This window comes from Papilio xuthus, unplaced genomic scaffold (genome assembly GCF_000836235.2).
Source record: "Papilio xuthus unplaced genomic scaffold, Pxut_1.1 DF826945.1, whole genome shotgun sequence".
NCBI lineage: Eukaryota > Metazoa > Arthropoda > Insecta > Lepidoptera > Papilionidae > Papilio > Papilio xuthus.
This window is the reverse complement of record NW_013531704.1, coordinates 7729018-7754058: the sequence shown is the minus strand read 5'-3', so window position 1 is coordinate 7754058 and position 25041 is coordinate 7729018. Positions and strand designations below refer to the sequence as shown.

General features: G+C 32.9%; 1 protein-coding gene across 1 annotated transcript in view; it reads right to left on the bottom strand.

Moving 5' to 3' along the window:
- Positions 1-20826, bottom strand: part of wake (ankyrin repeat and fibronectin type III domain containing protein wide awake) — a 97736-nt gene extending 76910 nt beyond the window's left edge. Inside the window, exons 1-2 of the mRNA XM_013316455.1 lie at positions 20420-20826; positions 11551-11705 (exon numbers count right to left, since the gene is read on the bottom strand). Coding sequence (XP_013171909.1) covers positions 11551-11705; positions 20420-20538 — 274 coding nt within the window. The 5' untranslated portion in view covers positions 20539-20826. The remainder of the gene's footprint in view (positions 1-11550; positions 11706-20419) is intronic.
- Positions 20827-25041: the final 4215 nt, after the last annotated feature.

The following is a 25041-nucleotide window of genomic DNA, read 5'->3' as shown; positions in this document are numbered from 1 at the left end:
ATTGTATGAAATTTTAACATACTGCATATAAAGTGATTGAGGAAAAAATAACATTATAAATAACATTCGATGAAGCCAAGAAAGTTTCTCATTTATTAGAAAACGTTTTCCGGTCAATTCATTCATCGTAGTAAAGGCATTCACCATATATTCAACGCTAACAAATACGTGTAACGTATTGAGATGTGTTATAGACTTTGGAAATAAAGTGCTGTATAGCGAATTATTTAACACACTTTTGTATGATGCTTTAGGTATTATGAATGTACCACATCTATGTATTTCTATGTATGTGTTTGAGTGGTCTTCAGTGTAAAGCTTGTGCCTAATTTCAATTCTCTTTCAAAATGAATTATATTTTACGGAGGAAGGGAATTGTTAGGAAGAAAAACCGACATTCCGGCGTATCGATGCAACACTAGACCTATAAAAACATCAACGCTTAGTCCTCTTACTAATAAATCTGACACTTGACTTGGTAACAAAACTAATATTGTCTAAAAATAGGAACGGGAAATATTTTCTGTCTGTCCTATCCTCTGTCGATTAGTACTACTACTGCCAAGCATCTGCAATTGCGTATATCTATGGGCAGCGATCGCTTGATCGTTTAGGCCAGTCCTACCCAAAGTGGGCGATAACGTCCCCTTGTGGGCGTTGCAAGTCTCAAGTTGCGGGTTATAGTAAAAGTTTCGTTTAGAATTTCCGTTAATATACATATATAGGTCATAATAATTAATTAATTTAATTTGAAGTTATAGTGGTTTTTATTATGTGAAAATATGGGGGGCGCTAAAAAAATATTTATTCTCAAAGTGGGCAGTAGACAAATAAGTTTGGAAACCACTGTTTAGGCGAATACAGGTGGCCGCTCATTTACCACTTTATGATGTAAAAAAACAACAAAATAGTATAGTATAGTAACAGTTAAGTTGATTATAAATATTAGTAAAAAAAATAATTTACCTATTCTGTCTTCATATTCTCGAATTGATTGGATTGGATATCACACTGTAATTTTCATATTAAAAATCATATTACCACTTCGTGTATTCTAAATGTGAAAAGAAATGGTAATTCATTTTCGCGAATTCAGTAAATCTTAGTCATAGAATTGTGCGCCGTGTCAAGAATCAGAATAAAGAAATGTAAATCTTTGATTGTTGACACACGTACTAAAGTTATTCAGATTTTACGCGTGTACTTTATTATCAGAATAGGCAATTTCAAATATCTTTGATGTTAGACGATAATTCAAATTTTCATGCTTTAGAAGGCTGAGTATTTGCCCTTTATACCTTTAGTGATATTACATTTCGAAATATGACTTTTTCATTTATTAATTATTATAATAGTTTTTTTTCATTTAATTACAATATGAAAATGTAAATTAATAATATTGTAAGTATTGTTAGGATGAAAATCCGATACTGTGCCGGTGTACTGGCACAACACTAGCCTTACCAAAATGTCTACGTCTATGTCCCCTCAATATTCATTCTGACACTTGACTTTGCAATGTAAGCCTGTCATTCGCGCCAAAAGATTGTAATTAATAAATGTCTAAAAGTATCAAAAGAAATCTTTACAAGAAAACGGATCGAATAAGAAAAAGGAGACACCTCTACGCGTATTATTTTTGTAATTAGATTGTTGGTAAAAATATGTTTTGCATTAAGTTTTATACTACATCTTTTAAAAATAAATTCCTCGCAGCTTTAAGCTTATAACAACGAAATAATTTCACGGAATAGAGTTCTGTTATTAAACACGCAACATTTAAATTGCGAAGTTAAAACAACAAGCAGACCGTTTAAATCTAGCTGTCAGTAACACTGCTGCAGGTTGCGAATACGCTTTTATATGATATAACGTCTTGACTTATTTAAGTTACAAAGAAAAAATGTTAAATATAAATTTATTTACGATAGCTTTTGCCCGCGAATTCGGTCGCGTAGAATAAAAATAATCTGGTCATAAACAGCCTTTTGACTCAGTGATATTGTAGCATTTTAATGAAAAAATAATTTTTGAAATTCGCAGTTTATCACTTTATTCGTTACATACAAAAATCTTTTTAAACAACGATATAGATATTTCTAGAACATTTTTATTATATTACTAACCGCTTCCGTTTCCGAAATAAATGGACGACCGAAGTAATGTTAAATTACTCGTAAAATTTACCACGACCTCAATAAAACAATTGCTATTTTTTCCGGTGTCGTAAAATTTCGATGGCGTAAAATTTCATAAATAACTTACGTAAAATATACTTAATTAGAACTGATATAATTATTATAACTATAGTTTAGTTAAGTCAATTTTAAAATTATGTAAAATGATAATCGCCTTTGTAGTGAACAATTTATAAAAGTATAGAGAGATATTAAGACTACAAATAATAGGTAAAATAGATTTTATCGAAATAAAACGAAGGAAGTAAATATATTAAATTTGATCTGAATGTAATTATCACTCAACATTCCAATGTAATTGCCGTGAATACCAAAATTAATAGATCGATACCGTACAGTTCGCACGGAAGGAATTCTGTCTCTCACTTTCTTTGAAAATACATCAAAGACAAGAAAAGTGTTTGCTGCGAAAGTAAATTTCTTTTCTTTCCAACAAAAAATTGTAATGGAACAAACACGTGCTCAAAAGAATTTATAAATTGTATTTCGCTGCAATTTTGATGTAGAACATAGTCTGGAACATCACATAGGCTTTTTTTAGATTCGCGCAGACGGTGTCGCGTGCGACAGCTAGTTTAAGGATAAAACATACTCATTTAGAACCACACTGACCTCCATTTATCAATCACCGGCGATCAAAGGGTTATAGCAAGTAGGGTTGTAGCAACTCAACAGTATCTAAATATTTTTTTTTGTAGTAAAACAGTGTGTGTTTAGCTATTCAGTTTAATTTTAATGATAGTTACCATCCAAACTTTGTGGCAAGGAAGCAAGAAAGGAAACAACCCCACAATGTGATAAGACTTAGGCATGCCTTTACAAAAAATTTTAACCTTTAAAGTTTTCTATAAAAAAAGCTACGCGAGGAGTAAACAAGAACAAAAAGAATACTCTCATAATAATCACCTTAATTATTATCGTTTCAGATAAGACAGTATAATAAAGAAAGAAAATTATATCTCGAAATAAAGTTGTTTAGTACGTGACTAAAATGGCGGTAATAAGTGAGACGGCTCGAAGGACCAATTTCACGCCGAGGTTTCCTTAAGCCACATAACAAAGCTGATGACACTTTATCATATTTTCTTTTGTTCATTTAACACTTAGGGAGTAAAAGAAAATAAAAAGAGACAGTTCAAGCTTCATTTAAGGTAATCTATTTTGTAAGTCTATATAGGGATTATGTTAGTTTAAAATGCCTGTCCGTAATATGATGACAGCCATCTTGAAAAAACAAAAGCTGTCACAGTACTGAGGTTTGCGTTTGTCACTAGAAGTGTCTAGTCGCGTCTAAGTCTAGAAACGCAAACCTCGCAAAAATTGTAAACGTAAAACAGGCACTTTTCAAAGACACTTACTCTTATAAATGCGAAAGTTTATCTTATCTTGGATCCATCTTGAATGGATGGATGGATGTTTGTTTGAAGGTATCTCCGCAACGACTCAACGAATCTTTATGAAATTTGGCATATATGTAGAATATAGTCTGGAAGAACAGCTACAGCTACTTATTAAGTTTTTTTTTTATTTCCGCACGGACGGAGTCTCTATGACAATGTGCTACATAATACCAAATTTAAGCGATATCCGTTGAGCCATCCCGGAGCTACCTTCAAACAAACAAACATATATCCATCCATCAAAACATTTACATTTGTAATATTACTGTGATTGTGTTAAATTTGGTTGTATTAAACTGATAACAGTTTTCGAAAATTGTGTCGAAATATTACATTTGAATTTCCATGTCGTATATCGTGCGCGTGAAATTATAAACAAAGCTACGCTGCAGTGAGGCATATCGTCCACTGAATTTGCTGCAATATGGCGATGAATTTAAACAGTGACATTAATTATGTCAATTTCAGTTTAACGCACCGCTTATCGTTTGGCTTTGGCTTATTATTTACTATTCATAACTCTATGTCTCTTTATTAACATCTAAAAGCATAGAACGTGGTTTCGGATAACTCTGTATCTATATATATTACCTATTAGTTCCGAATTTTGTCATTTCAAAATTACACTAGACAATAATTATAAACTAAAAAAGTTTACAGAATTATAACGACAGGCATTTTGTCTTGGATTCTGGGTCTTTTCGACAATGTCAATGTATGTTTTTATTAAAATCTTATTTTATCTCTGACTATTTAAGAACAATATTTTAGACCCTTCTCACATTTCGGATTTAATCAGATTTATGTGATATGTGTGTTGAACTTAGTCCTTTGACTAGAAATAAAGGACACAAAATTGTACGTATTGAATATTCACGTTTTTTAAATATTTCTACTACATATCTTCTTTATTACTGTCGCAAGAACGATATGATCGAAGCGACTGCTGCCTATAGGCGTCTGCATTTGCAGATGTGTTGCTTTAATCGAAAAAGGATGGAACGGACAGAGGATACTTTTCCTTTCTATCCCCTCCTCTATCCGAACCCACCTCACCTTCCAATTTCTTCCTTACAAGACGAGAAATAAAATTATGCCTCCGGCAGACACACTCATCAGACGACACGTAGCATTGCTTCCACTTGACGCCCGTCTTCTCTGTGGTCGTGGTAGCACCGGACGAACCGGACAATTCGTGCAATTCGTGATGTTGTTGCTGGCTCTATTACTCTTATAAAATGGTTTGTTTTCTCGACATTATGAAACGTTTAATTTTTGTTATTATTCCTCCTACCCTTATGTACATGTACAAAGTTAGGAGTTTGTAAAACAAATCTACTGACAATGTAACTCTTTCCTACGAAAGTTTAAAAACAAAACTAGAAAAATACCCACGCTTCAGACATACGAAAGGTTAGATAAGGTCATGAATTTTACATATCTACTGTGGTTTAAGTACTATTATGTAGCTCTATATATCAGTATGCTAGGGAACTTAGATTTTTCGAAGCTTCGAAGCTCTGCCCACGTTGGTGACGCTGCATTAATATTCTGACGTACATTATGCAAACACTGCTCGCGGGGGCATGCCTAGTCAACTTTAATCCACTTCACTTTATATGTATTCATACTTTATGCGACAATTTGGACCATAAAATTAAATTAATTTAAATATTAATCTCACATTGCTCATGTTTTTAAATATTCATTTCAATCCTGTTTAGTTTATTTAAACTAACGGTTGTCCGCGACTTCGTCAACGCTATTCTTGCGTACATCAGCTAATTTACATGTATATTGTGATAAAAACAATTCTTATCTTTCAGGTTTTAAGACGCAAACTTTTTCACAAAGTTGCAAAGACAGAATTTCAAACCTTATTTAATAATCAAAATTCAGGTACCCCAAGAGAAATTGTTTTAAATTATATTTCCTTCGCAACTTTAAGAAAACCTTCTCTTGGTTTTATAAGACAAGTATTTTGTACAAAAACTAGAAGTATCTAAAAATCTAAATAAAATTTATAGATGAATATTCTCTCTCTTAAAAGATTTTATTCATATTTAAGACTCAATTATGTTATTCATCATCATCAGCTCACTATACGTCCCCACTGAGGAGCTCGGAGTCTACCCTAAGTTAGGAGTGATTAGGCCATTGTCAACCACGCTGGCCCAGTGCTGGTTAGTTGACTTCACACATATCTTCGAATTTCTTCTCAGATATGTGCAGGTTGCATCACGATGTTTTCCTTCACGGTAAAAACGTCGGATGAAATGTACATATGTAAAACGAAAATCGAAAAACACATTAGTACATGGCGGGATTCGAACCTAGGACCTGTAGATTACAACTCAAGAGCATAAACCCCTGAGCCACAGACGCTCTTATGCTACTATCAAAATATAATTCATGTAAGCCAAAAGATTCGGCTGAATACTAGCTAGCGTGTGAATAGTTTATCCGTTCCTTAATTAAAGAACAGGATGTATTTTGCCACATTTCCTTTGTTTTTTGCCACGTTAGCTTTTTTTGTTATTTCTTATTACAATAAATTTCTTTTTATTTTACTAATATTAAATGCGAATGTTTAGATAGATGGATGTTTGTTTGAAAGTATCTCTAAAACAGTTGGACGGATCTCGCTGAAATTCGGCATACATAGGCTACTAATATATATTTTTTTAAATCCGCGTAGAAATAGTCTCGGGCGACAGCTAGTATGTCAAAAAATTTATGTTAAATAACTTTTATTTTAATTCAGAATGCGATAAAAATGACAAGATGGTTTAAAGTTATCACACGTTAACTCGATTAATGTTAAATCTCCATAGATACGAGTAAAAGCGTGTCTCAGCCCTTCACATAGGACGCCGCCGCGACGCCATTAAAATTCGCTCATGAATTATGGTAATGCGAACCTAACCTTACTTAAAACATTAATTCAATTTTCTTCTGTACCTGATAAAGCGTAGCTCCTGTTTATTGAAGTACAGAGTTATGGGATTTTTTATAATATTATATATATTTGTGTTATCAAATATGACGGGTGATAGAGGTGTATGAAGTAGTACATACTGTGCCAACTCTCCCTAGGGATAAGGGCAGCTTGATGATGATGATGTAACAAAATGTATTACGTCTTGTAAAATAATATGACAAGTTGTATAGTTCTTATGAGCAAACTTGATCCATTGTCCACGGCCCCTATGAATTACGTAGCAACTCGTTTTTTGAGCAAAAATGGCTTTCGAACTATACTAATTAGAATCTTCAACATAAACATTTGAATATCTTATTTAAATCAAGAGATTTTAAATGTAATTAATTAGTCTTAACACAGTAGTACTTCTCTATTATTAACGTACAGTAAAATTGCTACAAATCTTTACATAGGAGCCGTAAATGTCTCATCAAGGTTGCCTCTAACATGGTCAAGCTGTAATACCTCCTCAAGGCATCAGTGTTGAATGTAGTCACAATAAACAACCCTTTGTAGTAGACGTTTGTATTGTAATTAATGTAAATTACATCATTTGCATTATTACGTTATAACCGAAGTTTAAATAATAACAATTAATTTAATTATTTCATAGTTGTTTTAATCCTCCCAAATTACACAAAACATACAACTTAAAACACAAAAGATTCTAATTTACTGAAGAATTACGTTGTAGTCTCACTTGCATATAAGTAACAGTAGTCTATTTCTTTTCTAGTATAAAACGGCAGGGAACTTAAACGAAATATATTCATGTCAAGCAATCAAATGTTATAAAGAACTTTACGTAAGCATTACATTTTTCCCATTGGGCCGATTGGTCTACCTACAACGGGATACATTTCCCATTGGGCCGATTCAGTCGAAATAACCAAACAATAATTCTCATTGAACCAATTGATTCTACGGATTCAATCGGCCGTATAGAAAAAATCGCATTAGGCCGATTGATCAGTATGCAGATCGGCCCAACGGGTTACACACAAGCATTTTAGTAATTTTTCTTGGAATTATTAGTAATATTTTTAAAGCTTGAATATATCACTACAATTTCTCTCTTCGGTAGAGACATTTTCTCGGTTTATAATAATTTAGCGATGTCTCATGTCAGATTTATAAAATTTATATTGCGAATATTAGTTTTGAAAAGCGCCACCGTGGCAACCATGTTAAACAATATTTTACATTTAAATATGATATATCTTTTAAAATCCTTTATAAATTATTCACATAATACATCTATTATAGCTAAATACTTATACGTTTTGTAAATTTACATCAATTCTCTGATGTACAATGCATTTTTGTATGTTTGTAACATACAAAAATGCATTGTAAAAACCTTCTTGATGTAATTTATAAGGCCCCCTACAAAACACAATATGTGTATATTAATTTTTATTATATTCCCTAGATGTGCCAAGAATCTAAAAGCAATTCTATGGTTTTCAAAACATTCAAATCTGATAAATTATTCAAACTTTCGTGAGACATTATACTAAACTGATATATAAACACGGCTAAACACTCACGTATATTCGTCCGGTGGCGGCACCGACTAGTTTCGAGCCCATCGCTACTGGTATTATTTCACTTATTAAACTAGTCGGTGCCGCCACGGCACAAATATACGTGAGTGTTTAGCCGTGTTTATAAATCCATTCAAACCTGGCTAAAATCGGAGGTGGATGGTAACATAAATTAGCCCAATAGTAGGCCTGTTTCAAACAATTAACTGATTTTTCTAATTTATTACACAAAGAAAGTATTTGAATATCAAACCAAACAGGAAGAGGAAAGGAAGATTTACGAGTAGGACTGGCGTTGCGTGCTGAGGAAATGACGAACTTGCGTTAAAGCTATTGTTAAGATATCAAACGCGAAATAAAACTTGGTTCATGTACGAGAAACATATATTTATGTTAATAGATGAAAGTTAAAGAGAATTTGGATCTGAGAATTGTCCTATTTATTAAACTACTAGCGGTCGCCAGCAACACCAGTTCACGCGGAATTAAAAAATATATTAGTGGCCAATGTGTTCTTTCAGGCTATGTTCCATATGTATGTCCAATTTTATCGATATGCGTTAAGCCGTTCTGGAGATATCTTCAAACAAACATCCATCCATCCATCTAAACATTCGCACTTATGTTAGTAAGAAGTAAGGTATTACCTACCTTAAGCCTACTTAGTAATAAAATACTTGACCATATTTGTAAATTTCTAAAATTGCTCTATTAATGCGCGAATAAGTAACTAATATGCGATGGAACTTGATAAAAGAAGAATTTCCTAAGCTGGAAAAAAAGCTAAGACTCTGTCCGTGCGGAATTAAAAAAACAACTTAATAAGTAACCTATGTGTACTTCCAGACTATGTTGTATATGAATACCAAATTTCAGCAAGGTCCATGCAGCCATTCAAACATTCGCATTAGTAAGATAAGTAACATTTAAAACTTCTACGAACTCAAAAGTCAAACTTAACTTGATAAACTCGTAGAATAAAACTTATACTTACAAGTTGATAGCATTAAAAATTTAATACTGTAGAGGAACAAGTGTTACATGACACTTTTATGACACTACGCGAGCACGAAGAGGAATTTATATTAAGAACTTGTAGAGTCTGATTTAGTTCTCAATCCATTTTGTATGAAAACTTATATAAAAAAAAAACATTTTATACCTTTTCAAGGTCAGAAAATAGAAAAAAAAATCACGTCTGTTATCAATTAAAATTATTATTATATCGTCAAAATAGATATAGAGCGTCGGTGGCTCAGGGCTCAAGCACTTGACTTGCAATCCGCAGGTCCTGGGTTCGAATCCCACCATGTATCAATGTGTTTTTCGATTTCCGATTTACATATGTACATTTATCCGACGTTCTTACGGTGAAGGAAAACATCGTGATGCAACCTGCATGATTGAAGTCAACCTACCCGCACTTGACCAGCGTGATTGACTATGGCCTAATCACCCTAAACTTAGGGTAGGCTCAGAGCCCCTCGGTGGGGACGTATAGTTAGCTGATGATGATGATACTTTTGTAATTACTACTATATGCACCTTATTTTTTATTTTATTTTTATTCAGTTAAAGTTTAAACATTTATTTAAGTGGGTCATTTCCACAGATTAACTAAGAAGAGACATAATATAAACTGTCCAACATTTAGTTTGTATAACAAAGTGCAGTTGAAATATATTCACAAGTAATAGAGAAAAGTAGTCCAAGTGTATGACACTAAGAAATGACTGTCGTTTTGGATGCGAGCCAAGAACTCCATGACACTAAACGTGGAAACATATTATTCAAAAGTTAAAATAATACTAATATTTACGTGAGATTTTTATGTTTATTTATAGCTTAAATACTAGATTAACATTTTTTTTATATCATAAGGTGGCAAACGAGCTTATGCACATATGCAATTGCATATGGGTTGCCTACCTTTAATCGACGGAGGAGAGGATGAACAGAACGAAAATATTTTCCCCTTTAAATCCAGAATTGCTCAATAGATCTCGATTAAAATTTGGCATGAATGTTAAACATATTCTGGAAGAACACATAGGCTACTAGGTATGTTAAATTAAGCGTGTACGGAGTCGCAGGCTACCAGTTTTGTTAATTAATTTATTGAAACTAAAAAACACAAGATCAAAAAGAAATATTAGCAAAAGTTGAACTTTGATTTCTAAAAGTAATCACGGTTACGTACGGTACAATTAAAGTGAAATGAATATATTTAAAGATAAAACTAAAGCGTTTAAAAGGCCACTGTAATCCACTTGATATAAATGTTAAGTTAGTTGGAACATAAAGTGCTAATAGATAAAGTTAACGACCACAGAGATGCCATCGAATGGAATTAAGGGGCTTTTTCATTAAACATTCTATCTGGATAGACGCGATTTGTAGATTGTAGAATAGATAGTTACTGTTGATATGTTACCGTAGTTTACTGAAATCAAAATCTCCATTTAAAATATATTGTTATTTCTGTTTTATCAAAGATAATAAAGAAAAATGACGATTTGTTTATACAGGGAGGCACAGGCCTCAGAACCCCTCGGTAATTTTTTTTTAAACTGCAAGTTACAGTGTTATAAATTATTATTATAAATTAGACATTTTAAAATTGTTTATTTTTTAAGAAAAAGGGTATTTACAGACAGACGGACGGACAACAAAGTGATCCTATATGAGTTCTGTTTTTTTGCTATGAGGTACGGAACCCTAATAATTTTATAAGTTAACATGTTTATGCAAAATAATACGTATCAAAAGCTTCGTGCTAAAACCAGTATCGCGTGTAAGATAATGCATCGGCTGAAAAATAAGGTAAATAAAACGATTTTAAAACACGCCAACGGCAATGGGATTTCTGAACTTTATCTCGGATAAGCTTTTAAATACGTTAACCGTACCTTAACCTTTCTATTACACTACACATTAACTAATTCTAGATGCGAACCTGAGAAATAAATTAAGAATTTAAATTTAAATTAACTTTATAACTAAAACATTATTTTGTTGTTGTCGTTTCATATTTTAAATTTATTTTAATTTTTCGTGATTTTAATAAATGATATTATATTTTTGGAATGATATTTCACTACTTATTTTTGGTATTTTATTAATTTTGGTTGAATTCTGATTCACCTTTAGAATATAATTATTATTGTAAACATATTTTTATAAAGAATGGTGACAAATTTTACGAATGTTTTGGCAGTGGAAACTTAAAGTGACAAAGACAATTTTGTTATGAAACAACTAAAACTGCTAAATCTGGGTTTCTGAGAGTAAAATCTCTTTATAAAACATTACGTCATCCCTGTCAGTATCTTCGACATAATAGAGATAACATGTTTTTAACGACGATTTCAGTCTCAGAAATCCACGGTAAGTAATAAAAAGCGATAGACCATTACACTTACCATTACACCGCTGAGGATCAATCTGCGCGTGCAGTATGGAGAAGCCGGGCGCAATGATGGCGGGGAGCGTGCGTGAGCGCAACAGCGGTGGTGGGCCGCGCCGCAAGCACACACCCTCCGCCGTCGCAGCCGCCGCCGCCGCCGCTGCCGCTGCACTGCACCACAAGAATTAAGTTGGTATAAGTCTTTTCAAATATCTTGGCGGCTCAATGCCATAAGTGCTCTGCGCAGTGTAATTCCCAGAATAATTTAGTACCTAAAAGTGTATTCTGCACAGCGAGTCTTACGATAGTACCAGCCGCCACTATATATTTGAAAATACTAATAACTTCCAAATTAAGATTAGCTCATTGAGTTGATGACGAGATACTATAATATTATCATCATCTATTTATATAAAAATCAAATGTTGTTTTTAATCTCCCTAAAACTCGAGAACGGCTGAACGGATTTACCTTATCTTGGTCTTGAAATTTGCTTGGAGGTCTAGGGAAGGCTTAAAAGGTGAGAAAAATTCGAATAATTGCCGAGAACTAATTGAATTTTTTATTCCAGCGGACACCAGCTAGTCATGTATGAGAATAATCTACTCCTGAACACTGATGGTCACTACGACTACAATTTTAGAGACGTAACTTCAAGCTCCAACCACAATAATTCAGTATTATTAAAAGTTGTTGTCTGAATAAGCTTGTAAATGAGTGTCACGAGTAGTATTACTTCCTCACAGAATACAGACATAAGAATTTTGGAATCAGTTTATTTAAAGCTTAAGGAAATTCGTATACCCCATGCTCTCTTTCCACCAACGGTTTCAGTTATTCAACAGTAATAGAAATGATGTTAAAGTCTGTAATTGTTTTGGTGAAGTTACGTTGTGATTCAATTAATAATTACAGTATATTTACTCGGAAATATGTGTGATATATTAAAGAATAAAATAAAACCATTCTTAAATTAACGTAATATTTAATACAAATTGCAAACGGAACATAATAGCATACTCAAAGATTCTTTATAGTCATTTGGATCAAGCAATCATAATGTTTTAAAATCAGATTTAAAATATGTCAGTTTCTAAGTAGTTGAATTAGTAACAGGAGTAGTATCGTTATGCTTAATGGTTAACGTAGTGGTTGTAGCATTAGCTTTATTTTCTGGTTTCTCTATATGAGTTGTGTTTGATTCCAGAATCGTACTATTGTTTATTGCATTTGTGCTAGTATCGTTACCCATTTTTCTACCGACATTATCTTTGAGTTCGATAAAAACTGGATTAACATTTCCTGTTGATGTTACGTTTGATTTGTTCCCAACTTCACATCGCTTTTTAAGAAAAGAATTACCTAAAACAAAATTTTAGTTTTAACAACTTCATTTGTTTTTCTTACTTTTTGTTTTAATTATTGAAAATGTATTTATTTATTTTAAAGATTTAGTTTTCAAAGTTGCATTGAGTCTTGACGTGTTTAATATTTTAACCAATAGGTTATAAATACCTATTTTAATTATTTACAGGAATCTTACCGGTAAATATATTATTTAGTCCGGGTACATGTACATTCCCATCTCCAAGAGTAATATCGACGTGAGTTTGACCAATATTAGAAACACCAATAGCATCAAGATTCAAAGTACTGTTACCTTAACGAACCAAAAAAATGTTAATTAATAAAATAAAAAAAAATGAATATCATAGTAAATCTTATATCATAAATGCGAATGTTTAGATGGATGTTTATTTGAAGATATCTCCGGAACAGCTGAACGGATCTCGCTAAAATTTTTCATAAATGTTGGACATAGTGTGGAAGAACACATAGGCTACTTATTATTTTTTTTTTAATTCCTTGCGTACGGAGTCGCAGATGACAGTTGACTTGATTGGATAAAAATATACCCGTTTCTCCAAATTTAAGTTTAACGTCTGCTTCCCCAATTGCACTGATTCCATGTGCGTTTAAATTAACATCAACATTCTTCGGTAAAGATTCACATTTAATTGAATCTGCGCTATTATTAACAAGATTATTATTTCCATTGTCACCGCGATCGTTTTTCTTTTTCTTTTTATCGCGTACTTCTTTAAGTTTTGCTTCTAACTGTAATTAAATTAATATATAATTATTTTTATCATCATCAGCTCACTATACGTCCCCACCGAGGGGCTCGGAGCCTACCCTAACTTAAGCGTGATTAGGCCATAGTCAACCACGCTGGCCACGTGCGGGTTGGTTGACTTCACACATATCTTTGAATTTCTTCACAGATATGTGCAGGTTGCATCACGATATTTTCCTTCACGGATAAATGTACAAATGTAAATCGGTAAATCGAAAAACACATTGGTACATGGCGGGTTTCGAACCCAGGTCCTGCAGATTGCAAATCATGTGCTTGACCACTGAGCCACCGACGCTGTCATTATTTTACCGCTATAATTATTTTGCCCATCATCAATTCCGTATCTTATTTTACTTCTTACTAATATTATAAATGCGAATGTTTGGAAGGATGGATGTTTGTTTGAAAGTATTTCCAGTACGGCTTAACGGATCTCAATGAAATTTGGCATATATGTAGAGTATAGTCTGAAAGAACACAAGCTACTAATTAAGTTTTTCTTTCACTTCGCATGCACGGAGTCACAGGCGACAGCTAGTTCGGTATAAGACAAGTTTGTTTAAAAAGAGTGTATATTCGACTTTATTTTTACAATACCATATCTAGCAAAACATCTTTTTGTTCCAAAAATGCTTCATCCACAAGATCGCTCCGGCGTTTTGGATCGAATATAGTTTTGACCACAGGTGGCGCTACACTTGAAACATTTGCCGTTATTCCATTCAAAACGACAGACAAGACCTTTGTTAAAGAGAAATTTTTATTAAATTTTTTTATAATATAATTAATATATAATTTTTATGATTTTAATATAATACAATAGAAGTAATAAAAGAGCAAACCTTAATAAATTTACATTCAAAATGAGACAAAGATAAGATTAAATAGACGCATGACAAATAGACCTACTGTTATAAAAGCTGGAATTGAGATAAATGAGATTAGCAAAAATTAAACACGTAGAACCTTAATCTGAATTAACTTGAATTTTAAATTGACGTGCTTTTATAGTATTACATTTGTAATGTCTTTGAAACAACTGATTATAAATTATTTGTCCTTTTAAAGTCTGAATATGAAGACTTTTTATTGATAAAGTCTTTATCGACATCAATCTTAATAATATTATAAATGCGAATGTTTAGATGGATGGATGGATGAACGGCTCAACGGATCTCGCTAAAATTTGGCATTTTTTTTCTGCGTCAACAGTGTCATGGACGACAGCTGTATTATAAAAAAAACACCAGATCGTTTTATTGTTTTTTTTTTAAGTTTGATTTGATTTTTTTCGCCGATAGATGTCACTTTAATCAATAAGCAAATTAGGTATTTTTAAATGAAGTTTACGTTTAGAAAGCGAGCAAATATTTTACTAAACAAATTAAACAATTATTTTAACTTACGAAAATAGAAATATAGAGTAGATTGGTAAGTGCCATTCGTGCGTTTGCGTACGAAATCAAAACCATTAACCGTTGAGCATTTCAGAAATTTTACGATCTGTTTCAGAAATCGACGTTTATAAATAAATATAATTTAAGTGAACTTTATTGGTTTAATGCAACATGCTTGTGGAATACGATGTAACTCGTTCCGACTAAAATAGGAACCAATTACGACGCGACACTTAAATTTAACATAAAAAGTCACTTTTACGATATTATACCTATTGTACATTTTTCCTATAAACATATACTTTGGCATTTTTAAAACATATTTTTCTCTCATACGCCTATAACTGTAAATAGGAAGATTCTTCTTTAGCACGTTCCTGGTACACAATTTTAGATAGTTTAATAACAAATTAACTGCATAAAAACGTCATAAGGATCATGACGTTTTTATTCATTATTTACTCTATCGATGAATGAATCTCTTGTATCTGCAACATCTTTAAATAAGAGAATATCGCATTCCAAATCTATTTTAGGATAAATTACTTTAACTTTCTTGAGATATAATCATAAATTTTAAAAAATGTCGGCAACGACTCATTTTTATTTTAGATTTTTTTTTCATATAATTTAGAATCTAGATGAAAAACTACCTTTTTTTGTACTATAATAAAAAAAATGTATCTTATTCTTAAAATACTATCCTGTCCTTAAAATCTGTCCTAAAAAAATTGACTGTCTCGTTCACAAGAATAAGGCTACTTTTATTTCTTAAACAACTTTCAAGTTGTTATAGATAATATAATTTTGCTGACACTTGAAAAATAGCTTGTCTAAGTCCACATTGTTGGTCATTTAAAATCCTAGATAGCTTTGTATTAAAAGAAAGCACCTCAAGGAGCTGTACTATGCTCGGATGGATGAAAGCATTTAAAAGAGCCCTCATCTCTACAAAGAATCGGCACAGCATTCTTCTATACACTATATCTAATAATATACCGTTATATCTGAAATCGAAATACTATTGAGTTATAAGAGCATCGGTGGCAATTTGCAATCTGCTGAAGGTCCTGGGTTTGAATCAAATCTACATATGTACATTTATCCGACGTTCTTACGGTGAAGGAAAACATCGTGATGCAACCTGCACATATCTGAGAAGAAATTCAAAGATATGTGTGAAGTCAATCAACCCGCACTGGTCCAGCGTGGTTGACTATGGCCTAATCACCCGTGACTTGCGGTGGACTCCGAGTCCGTCAGTTGGGACGTATAGTGAGTTGATGGTGATTGAGTTTGAAAATATTATACTATACGTATTTTTATGGAGATTATTTTAATGTAGTATCCATTTGTGATATAAGTCAATGATCTCGTCTAAAATATCAAAATATGATTCATACTGACACTCAAACGATCATTCAATATTGTACGTAGCTTCTGCAATTTTATAGCTGTATTACCGGTAGTCGATTTTATTCTCAAATATTTTATTACATCTTAAAAGCACATTTTCCGTGTACATTACTAAGAATTTGTATCGTAGAAGGAAAATTTAACAAGGAAAAAAATATTGTTTACATTTTTATTATATCTTGTTCCAGTGAAGACTTTTCTCTATTCTTTTATTAAATTATCCCTTATTCGACTACCTATTGTCTGTTTAAGAAGTCCAAGAAGTCTTTTATGTATTTTTATGTGGTTAAGAGAAATGTTTTTAAATTAGATTCAGTTCATCATCATCAGCTCACTATACATCCCCACCGAGGGGCTCAGAGCTTACCCTAAGTCAGGGGTGACTAGGCCATAGTCAACCACGCTGGCCCAGTGCTGGTTGGTTGACTTCACACATATCTTTGAATTTCTTCTCAGATATGTGCAGATTGCATCACGATGTTTTCCTTCGCCGTAAGAACGTCGGATAAATGTACATATGCAAATCGAAAGACATTGGCACATGGCGGGATTCGAACCCAGGACCTGCAGGTAGCAAGACAAGTGCTTGACCACTGAGCCACCGACGTTCAGATTCACTTATGGAGATAGAAATGTTGGTAATAAGCTATTTTACTTAGTATGTTTGAACCAAAGGTCGTATCCGTTGTCATAATTCAAAGAAGGTGGTCGATAAAATCGATATAATTTTTCCGACGTCTATTTATTTGAAATTACGAAAGACCGACTATAAAATACAAATCCCATAAACGACTAAATTGAAGTTGTGAAACAGCGGGATTTGATTTACGTTGAATTTCAATCGTACTTTTATTCTTATTGCTTGTGTCATCAAACGATTTGTACAACGACAAAATACTAAGGTATTTTTGTACCTCATATATTTCTTTACAAGTCTGGATAACACAATTTTACTAGTTTAATATATATTTAGTAATTTGAATTTTTAATATTATTATATTAGTATTTTTCTCTAAAGCGAAGCTTCGGTGGCTCAGGGGTCAAGCACTTGACCAATATGTTTGTACCAATGTGTTTTTCGGTTTCCGATTTACATATGTACATTTATACGACGTTCTAACGGTGAAGGAAAACATCGTGATGCAACCTGCACATATCTGAGAAGTAATTCAAATATATGTGTGAAGTCAACCAACCCGCACTTGGCCAGCGTGGTTGACTAACTTAGGGTAGGCTCCGTGCCCCTCGGTGGGGACCTATAGTAAGCTGATGATGAATGAATTAATGAATTTTTCTCTGCTTTTAATTACTTTTTTCAACTCTAGATGGCGTTGTTTACCGTGCTTATGGGCCTGGTAAGTTTTTTAACAGGGATTTTGTCGCGCGAAATAAAAACTTTCAAGTCGTTGCCGGCTATAAGTAATTCGCTTGTCAATTTCGGAAAAATGGACTTTTCATTTTATTTGGGTGACAAATATAAAGGTAAGTTTTGTTTTTCAATTTTTCATATTAAATATTTGTCAAACAACTTGGAAATTAGTTGAAACTTAGACAAATATTGGAACGTTAGTGTTTTGTTTGATTTAAAATAGGAAATATTTTACAGATATGTTAACCAAACATGATCCCTACATGCAACCATTCAGTTCATTATTTCCACCTCAACATGATTCGCCACTCGACGAGCCCTGTCCGTGCTCGAATCTCCGCCAATTGAAAGATCCATTTGCAACGCATCCTTCAGAAATTCTCAACAAAATATTAATGAGTAACGACCTTTTCTCTTTCAACAAAGAGCTAACATCCACTTTATGTTGTGATTCCCACGAAAGTATACGAGAAGAAGGTGTATTTTTTGAATTCTCCCCAAAACAAAATCAAATGCTTGCAAATACCATACCAACAAATTCAATGTTTTCTCCATTAACAAAAGTTCTCGAGAACCTTCTTGGCAAGAGGAATATCTTACCAATAGAATCAATAAAACCTCCAGCAATAGATATATTTCTTATGCCAAAGAAGAAATCAGTAATGGACGGAGAAACTGATTTGATTATTAAAAAGAAACCAGCAATACACGCTGTTGGTGATAATGAGATAAGTGAAAATACAAGAATGACGCCTGCATTTACAAACAAATCGTCTGTTAAGAAAGATTTGGCTAAGAAAAAATCTGAAGAAGATCGTAAAGTTGACGTTGATCCAAAATTGGATCATACATCAACTGAAAAACCTATTCAAATTTAAATAAATAAAAAAGTATTGAAACTAAATAGTTTAGTTTAATTTTATCCGTACGTCGTTACCAATACGGTTCATCTAAAAAGTGAAATATTAAAACCTTTTTCACTTCATTGTTTCTTTTCTATAAATAACCACAAAAGAAGTAAAAACTTATTTTGCTATTAATTTTTACTAAACATGGCTAAATCCGTTTTTTATATAGATAAATGGGGCAAACGAGCAACGTATCGACTAAAATTATTTGATCCTACGCCCATGGACAACCGCAAAGCCAAAGGAACCGCAGTTTATTAAACATTTGGTCTTAGTAAAGATTCTATTATATATTCCTTTTCCTTTCTTATCCTTTTAATCTTTAACTTTTGCCAACCTTTCTGTACGTAAGTAACACACCAATTAATTTGTTTATTGCGATATAACAAACGTTAAATAAACTTGTATTATAAAATGTAAAGATATTTTTTTTTATTTATTAAATGGTGACCAACGAGCGAGCGGCCATCTGAAATCGCTGAAATAGCGAAGCGACCGTTGCCCATAGACATACGCAATTGCCTACGCCTATGCACAGAAATAGAAGAATTTCCCGTATTTATTAACATGTGAAACATTCAAATATAAATAATGAAGTAATTTACCAGGACAATGTATTCTTGTTTTAACGTATATCACAGTAGTATTCAGTATTCATTGGCAATCAAAATGAGATATAACTAAAACACATTATGTACTTTCAAAGGCGCGTATTGAAACGTTCAGAGCTGTATAATAACAATCAGGAGAACTGGAGATTACATAACTTTTGTACGTGAGATAAATACATAAGTGCTATCGTGATCTTCATTATGTACTGAAAGAATAGATATTATTGTTCAAAGAAGTCACAGAATTGTGTTTAGATTATTCCATTACATTATCTATCTATTGATAGGAATTCGACACTGTGCCGGTGTACTGGCGCAACACTAGCCTTGCTCAAATGTCGACGTTTATATCCCCTCACTATTCATTCTGACTAATAATGTCATAAACTATATACATACTTTAAGACTATATATATATATATATATATATATATATATATATATATATATATATATATATAAATCAATTGCTGTTCGTTAGTCTTGCTAAACTCGAGAACACCGTAACGGAATTATCTTATCTTGGTCTTGAAATATTCCTGGAGGTCTAGGGAAGATTTAGAAATACGAATAATTGCTGGGAAACCCCTAACAACAGCCCTTTTCTTTTTCCCATATAAACGGCTGAATTGATCTCGCAACTTGGCATAGATGTAAAACATAATCTACAAGAAGCATAGGATAATTAATATGTTTTTTTTTTTAAATACGCGCGGACAGAGTCACGGGCGACAGCTAGTCTTTAATAATTATTTTGATTAATTAACGAAACACAGAAATAACCAAGCTAAAACCAAAACAAATTATATAAATTAACAGAATCTAATTTAAATATGATTATTCATGTAATATTATTTATCATTCCCGTGATTATAAAATGCTTTAGAGGAATACATAATTTTTTTAACTTCTACTGAGACCAGAATGGTCTACACGTCTACAACGAAAGACCGCAGTTCTACACTGAGAGAATCCCTTAGTAATCCTTTAGAGACTAAGCAATTGCGGCAGTAAAACTAATATACTGTACGAGTATATACTCACTGCTTCTCCTTTCTCTGTTGTCTCTTCTTCTTGAAAGCTCTTTTGACTCGTAGAAGGAGGAACGCGGCCCTGTCTATGGTCAGCACGGAGGGCCGCTTCGTGACGTTAGGTTCCTCCATTCCCTCCTCATCTGCAGCTTCATCGCACAACCTCAGGCCGAGCCATCGTTGTTTACTTGTTGTCCTCGTGGTTGTGTTAGTTAGGTAACGAGAGAGCTTCTCCACTAGGTTATCTGGCTAAACTTGCAGATGAATGTACACTGTCCTCATAAGTCTTAATATTATTTAAGAATCTTCTAGAATTTCGTAGAATTTATACTTCTAGATTACCTCCGGTCAGAACTTTGTCTTCGTCTTAGTATTTAGAATGATCTAGATTTAAATGGACGTTTTGATTAGACTTGAAATTTGCTTTGGACAGATCTTCGCTCTGAATTATCTGAAACAAACGAAATATAAATTGAATTAAAATCATTGTCATTCTTAGGGGATTAAAAGGAATCGGATTTAAATCTAAAGAATTATTTTCTGGCTTTTAATATTATTATATTTAAAATGTCACCTGGCTCTACTAAACATGGTATTTATCAATAACTTCTTGACCTTACACAACACTATCTGAGCTGGGAATAGTTTAGACGTGAGATGAATTGCCAGAAAATTTCCAGCATAAAAGTAATCTAAAGTAGTCTTAAATTATTCAAACTTTCGTGGGACATTATTCTAAACTGATATAAAAACGGCTAAACACTCACGTATATTCGTCCGGTAGCAGTGAGCAACGGGCCGCGTCCGCGAAATAATACCAGTACCACTCATCCTGATTAAGGGCCCCCGATGGGCTCGAAACTAGTCGGTGCCGCCACCGGACGAATATACCAGTGTTTAGCCGTTTCTATATCAGTAAAGTAGTCTTTGTTATCTCATTCGAAAATGTCAAGAAAAAAATAATCGTACGCTTAAAATTCAGTACAATGAAGCAACTTCTTATGTCTGACCCAACTGTGCTCTGGAGCGCAATTGATTGTACAAGCCTTTTGTGGCTTTAAGAAACAGAGCACATAATATCGCCCCGAGCTAGTTGCTGCGACCACTGCTACAATGCACTCGTTAGATACACTATATTAAATGAAATGCATTCGAATAGAAAAGCAAATAAACAGTAAATAAATTAAAGTTTTTAAATTCCATGTCTATTAAAAAAATAATATCACGTTGCAAAAGTGTTATATCAGTGGTAACAGTGGTAGATGCCAACATAATAACATCTGTCGCACGAATTGTTCGAATCACACGTTGCAATTCGAACACACAAATAGGCTTAAAGTGGAAGCTATTCCGCGTTTCTTCTGAACAGTGCTGTTGGAGGAGTCATTTTAGTCTTCGGTCCTTTTCCAACTTTTTTTATGAGGTAAGGATGAGAAGGCGAAGTGGATTTAACAATGGAGGAGGCGCAAAGGTAACATAGTGCTAAAGTAGGTAATGCATGTGCAATATCGGATGTCTATGGGGCCTCTGCCCTTGCTTCGCTATTTCGAGGCCAGGTGTCCGCTAGCTCGTTTGCCAATTTTTCGTATTTTACTTTAGTTTCTATAAAGGTATTGTAAATTTAGCACATTCAGCCCCACTATACCAAGTTCAAATGAAAATTTCTCAACACAATAAATTTGGAGCTCATTAAAGTTCTCCGATGTAATTCCCTAATGTCTGCATCGCACGTACTTTCTTGCGAACGTAAGCTTCCCTCTAAATGTTTAGAATTCTATACGCTTCACGCGACACACAATATTATTTATAAATTTTCATTTCAAACCACTTTTGTACATTAGCCCGAGAAAATGTTCGTGTTTTTCTTTCTTTACAATAAAAGAATATTTGTTGTTTAGTAATAGAAATCAACTTGCGTAAGATGAAAAATCTTACTTAATAATATTATGAACTTTACTATATTAAAAATATGATAAATAAATGAATGTGTTTTATAAATGCGAATGTTTGGATGGATGGATGTTTGAAGGTACCCCCAGAATAGCTGAATGGATGTCGCTGAAATATTCCATAGTCTGGAAGAACACAAGAGTTACTAAGTTTTTTTTATACCCCGCGGACAGAGTAACAGGCGACAGCTAGTATAAAATAATTTAACTCCTACCTTTAAATTATGTGATATTGTAATTCAAGCACAAACAAGAATACATAAGAAATGCATTATATTCCAAATACGTCGCCATATGTTTAAGCTCCTTGTTAACGATATTTATTAAAACATGACAAGACTTAGCAGCAAAGTACACAAACGATTAAATTAGTTAAAATTTATGCCGCTAATATTCAATTTCCTGACTCATACTCTAGAATAGTTTGGTAGAGCAAAACTTTGCTCGTTGTTACGTTAATTAACATACTTTAAGTGAATAAAAGAGCCATCATTTTACAGCGTACTTCATTAATTTGACTTCTTACTACAATTATGTATGAGATTGTTTAGATGGATGAATGGATAGATGGATGGATGTAGGCTCAACAGTTCTCGATAACATTTGGCATACATTTAGAACATAGTCTGGAAGAACACTTACGCTACTGTGTTTTTTTAATTCTTCGCAGATGAAATCGCAGACGAAGATTATAATAAATTAAGTAAAAATAAAAACTACTGTTAAATCCCTTACTAACCAATAAATATAGTCATTTCATTATATTTACCACAAACCATCTAGTTTTAGGATAACCTCAAATAACCTAAACTATTTCATCTAAAAGTAATTAAAGACGTTCTATAAATAGCTTTATTAGAAAATGTGACGTCATATTCTTTCTCTATTAGTATCGCGTAAACTAAGTTCACATTTAAGTTGGTGCGCAAACTTTTTATTTGTTTAGTGACTCGACATGATAGAGTCGGACATTTTATTTTCCTACGTTCGATAGACACTCGACATACGTAAGTGTATCAAAGTGTCTTTACTATACCTTTTCTTTTAATGAATTGGGTAAAAATAATAGAATTTCTTTTTGTTACCGCACTCTTAGGACAAAGGAACTTTGTTTATTAAGAGATTTAACAACATTCGTCGTTTTTTGAGTAATTTTTATAATAGCTGTCGCCCGCGACTCCGTCCGCCCGAAATTATAGAATCTTAGTCTATGTGTTCTTCTCGGCTATGGTATACAACAATGTTAAATTGCAACAAGATTCTTTGACGCGTTCTGGAGATATTTCCTAACAAACATCCATCTATCAATTTATCCTTCCATTCATCCAAAAAATCTAGAAGAAGGCAGTAGGATGACAATAAAAAAAATTACATTATTTATGTTTCATAAGCGAATAAAGAAATGATAAATGTTTTAAACAAATAAGTTCTAGCACGCCACAGTTTACTGAAATCAACTGACGTACTGAATGCATAAACATATGGTAGAGACGGGCGGTTACGACCTCTAGTATACATCGCCACAGACTACGAATAATTCAAATTATGTAAGCAGTACGAACACTGAACATGATACTCTATTCCAGTGCTCTGTACATTTATAATTTAAAAAAGATGGCACCTCATAAGCACATATCATAATAAAAAGAAAACAAGAAATTCTTACTTATTCTATGATACGATACGACCGCAGGGATATTACGATCTATTTTGTTTGAATTTAGAAAAGAACCAAAAGGTTTTAAGAAAAAGTGAATTAAGAATATGATAGCCCAACTTTTGGGAAAGGTTATATGAGGCTAAGTTTTTCTCTTGTAGCATAAACGTTTGAAAGGATCATGGCAGATGATGTGCTATTTAATTCATAGGTCAATCACTGCATATGAAAAGACTTCGTCTTGGTTTCCATTGCAAAATACTTTTTATCCCTCTTTACTCCCTATCTAAAATAACACGTTTCAATGTATAATTGCAATGGAAGTCTACTTTTACGATAAACAAAAGAACTGCATAATAATTTCTTGCAGGCAAGTAGTACATCAGTTGTCAAGTTTTATGCATCAAGCGACGCAGCGATGCAAACATTTACCTTGTCTGAGTGCAACTTAGATTCAAAGCAAACACATTCGAAAGTTTCCAAGCAAATGTTAAGCATAGTTTATACGGAAGAACAAATATTTGTTTTAAAAGGCGAACGATGTTTGTCACTACTTAGGAAATTATTTTTGAATAATTTTTCGAGATATTATTTTTATTACTTATGACTGCATGTTGTTTACTTATATTTATTAAGGTCAAATTGAAGACACAATTAATATTACAAACTCAACCTTTTCTTCTTTTTCTTCTTCTTCATATGCTACTCTACTAATCGAGGTTGGCGCTCTTTTCTGTCTTCTTTTTCGTCTTGTTTTGTCTTATATTTAATTTATTAAATTTATTAAAACGTGTCAAACTGTTTAATAGAACTAGTAATTAAAAAAAAAACTATAGAACGGGTATTCATACGGTTTGTTTTTGTTTAAATAAATGACAATATTTGTTATCTATAGAAGAAGTACAAAACAATAGATATTATAGGCTATCCGTGTGAAGCCACTATAAATTCTTTTCAGCGCAACTTATGTAATTTTATCCGCATTATCTTATTAAATACGGCTACGTCTTCTTTCAAGAAAATTTATCT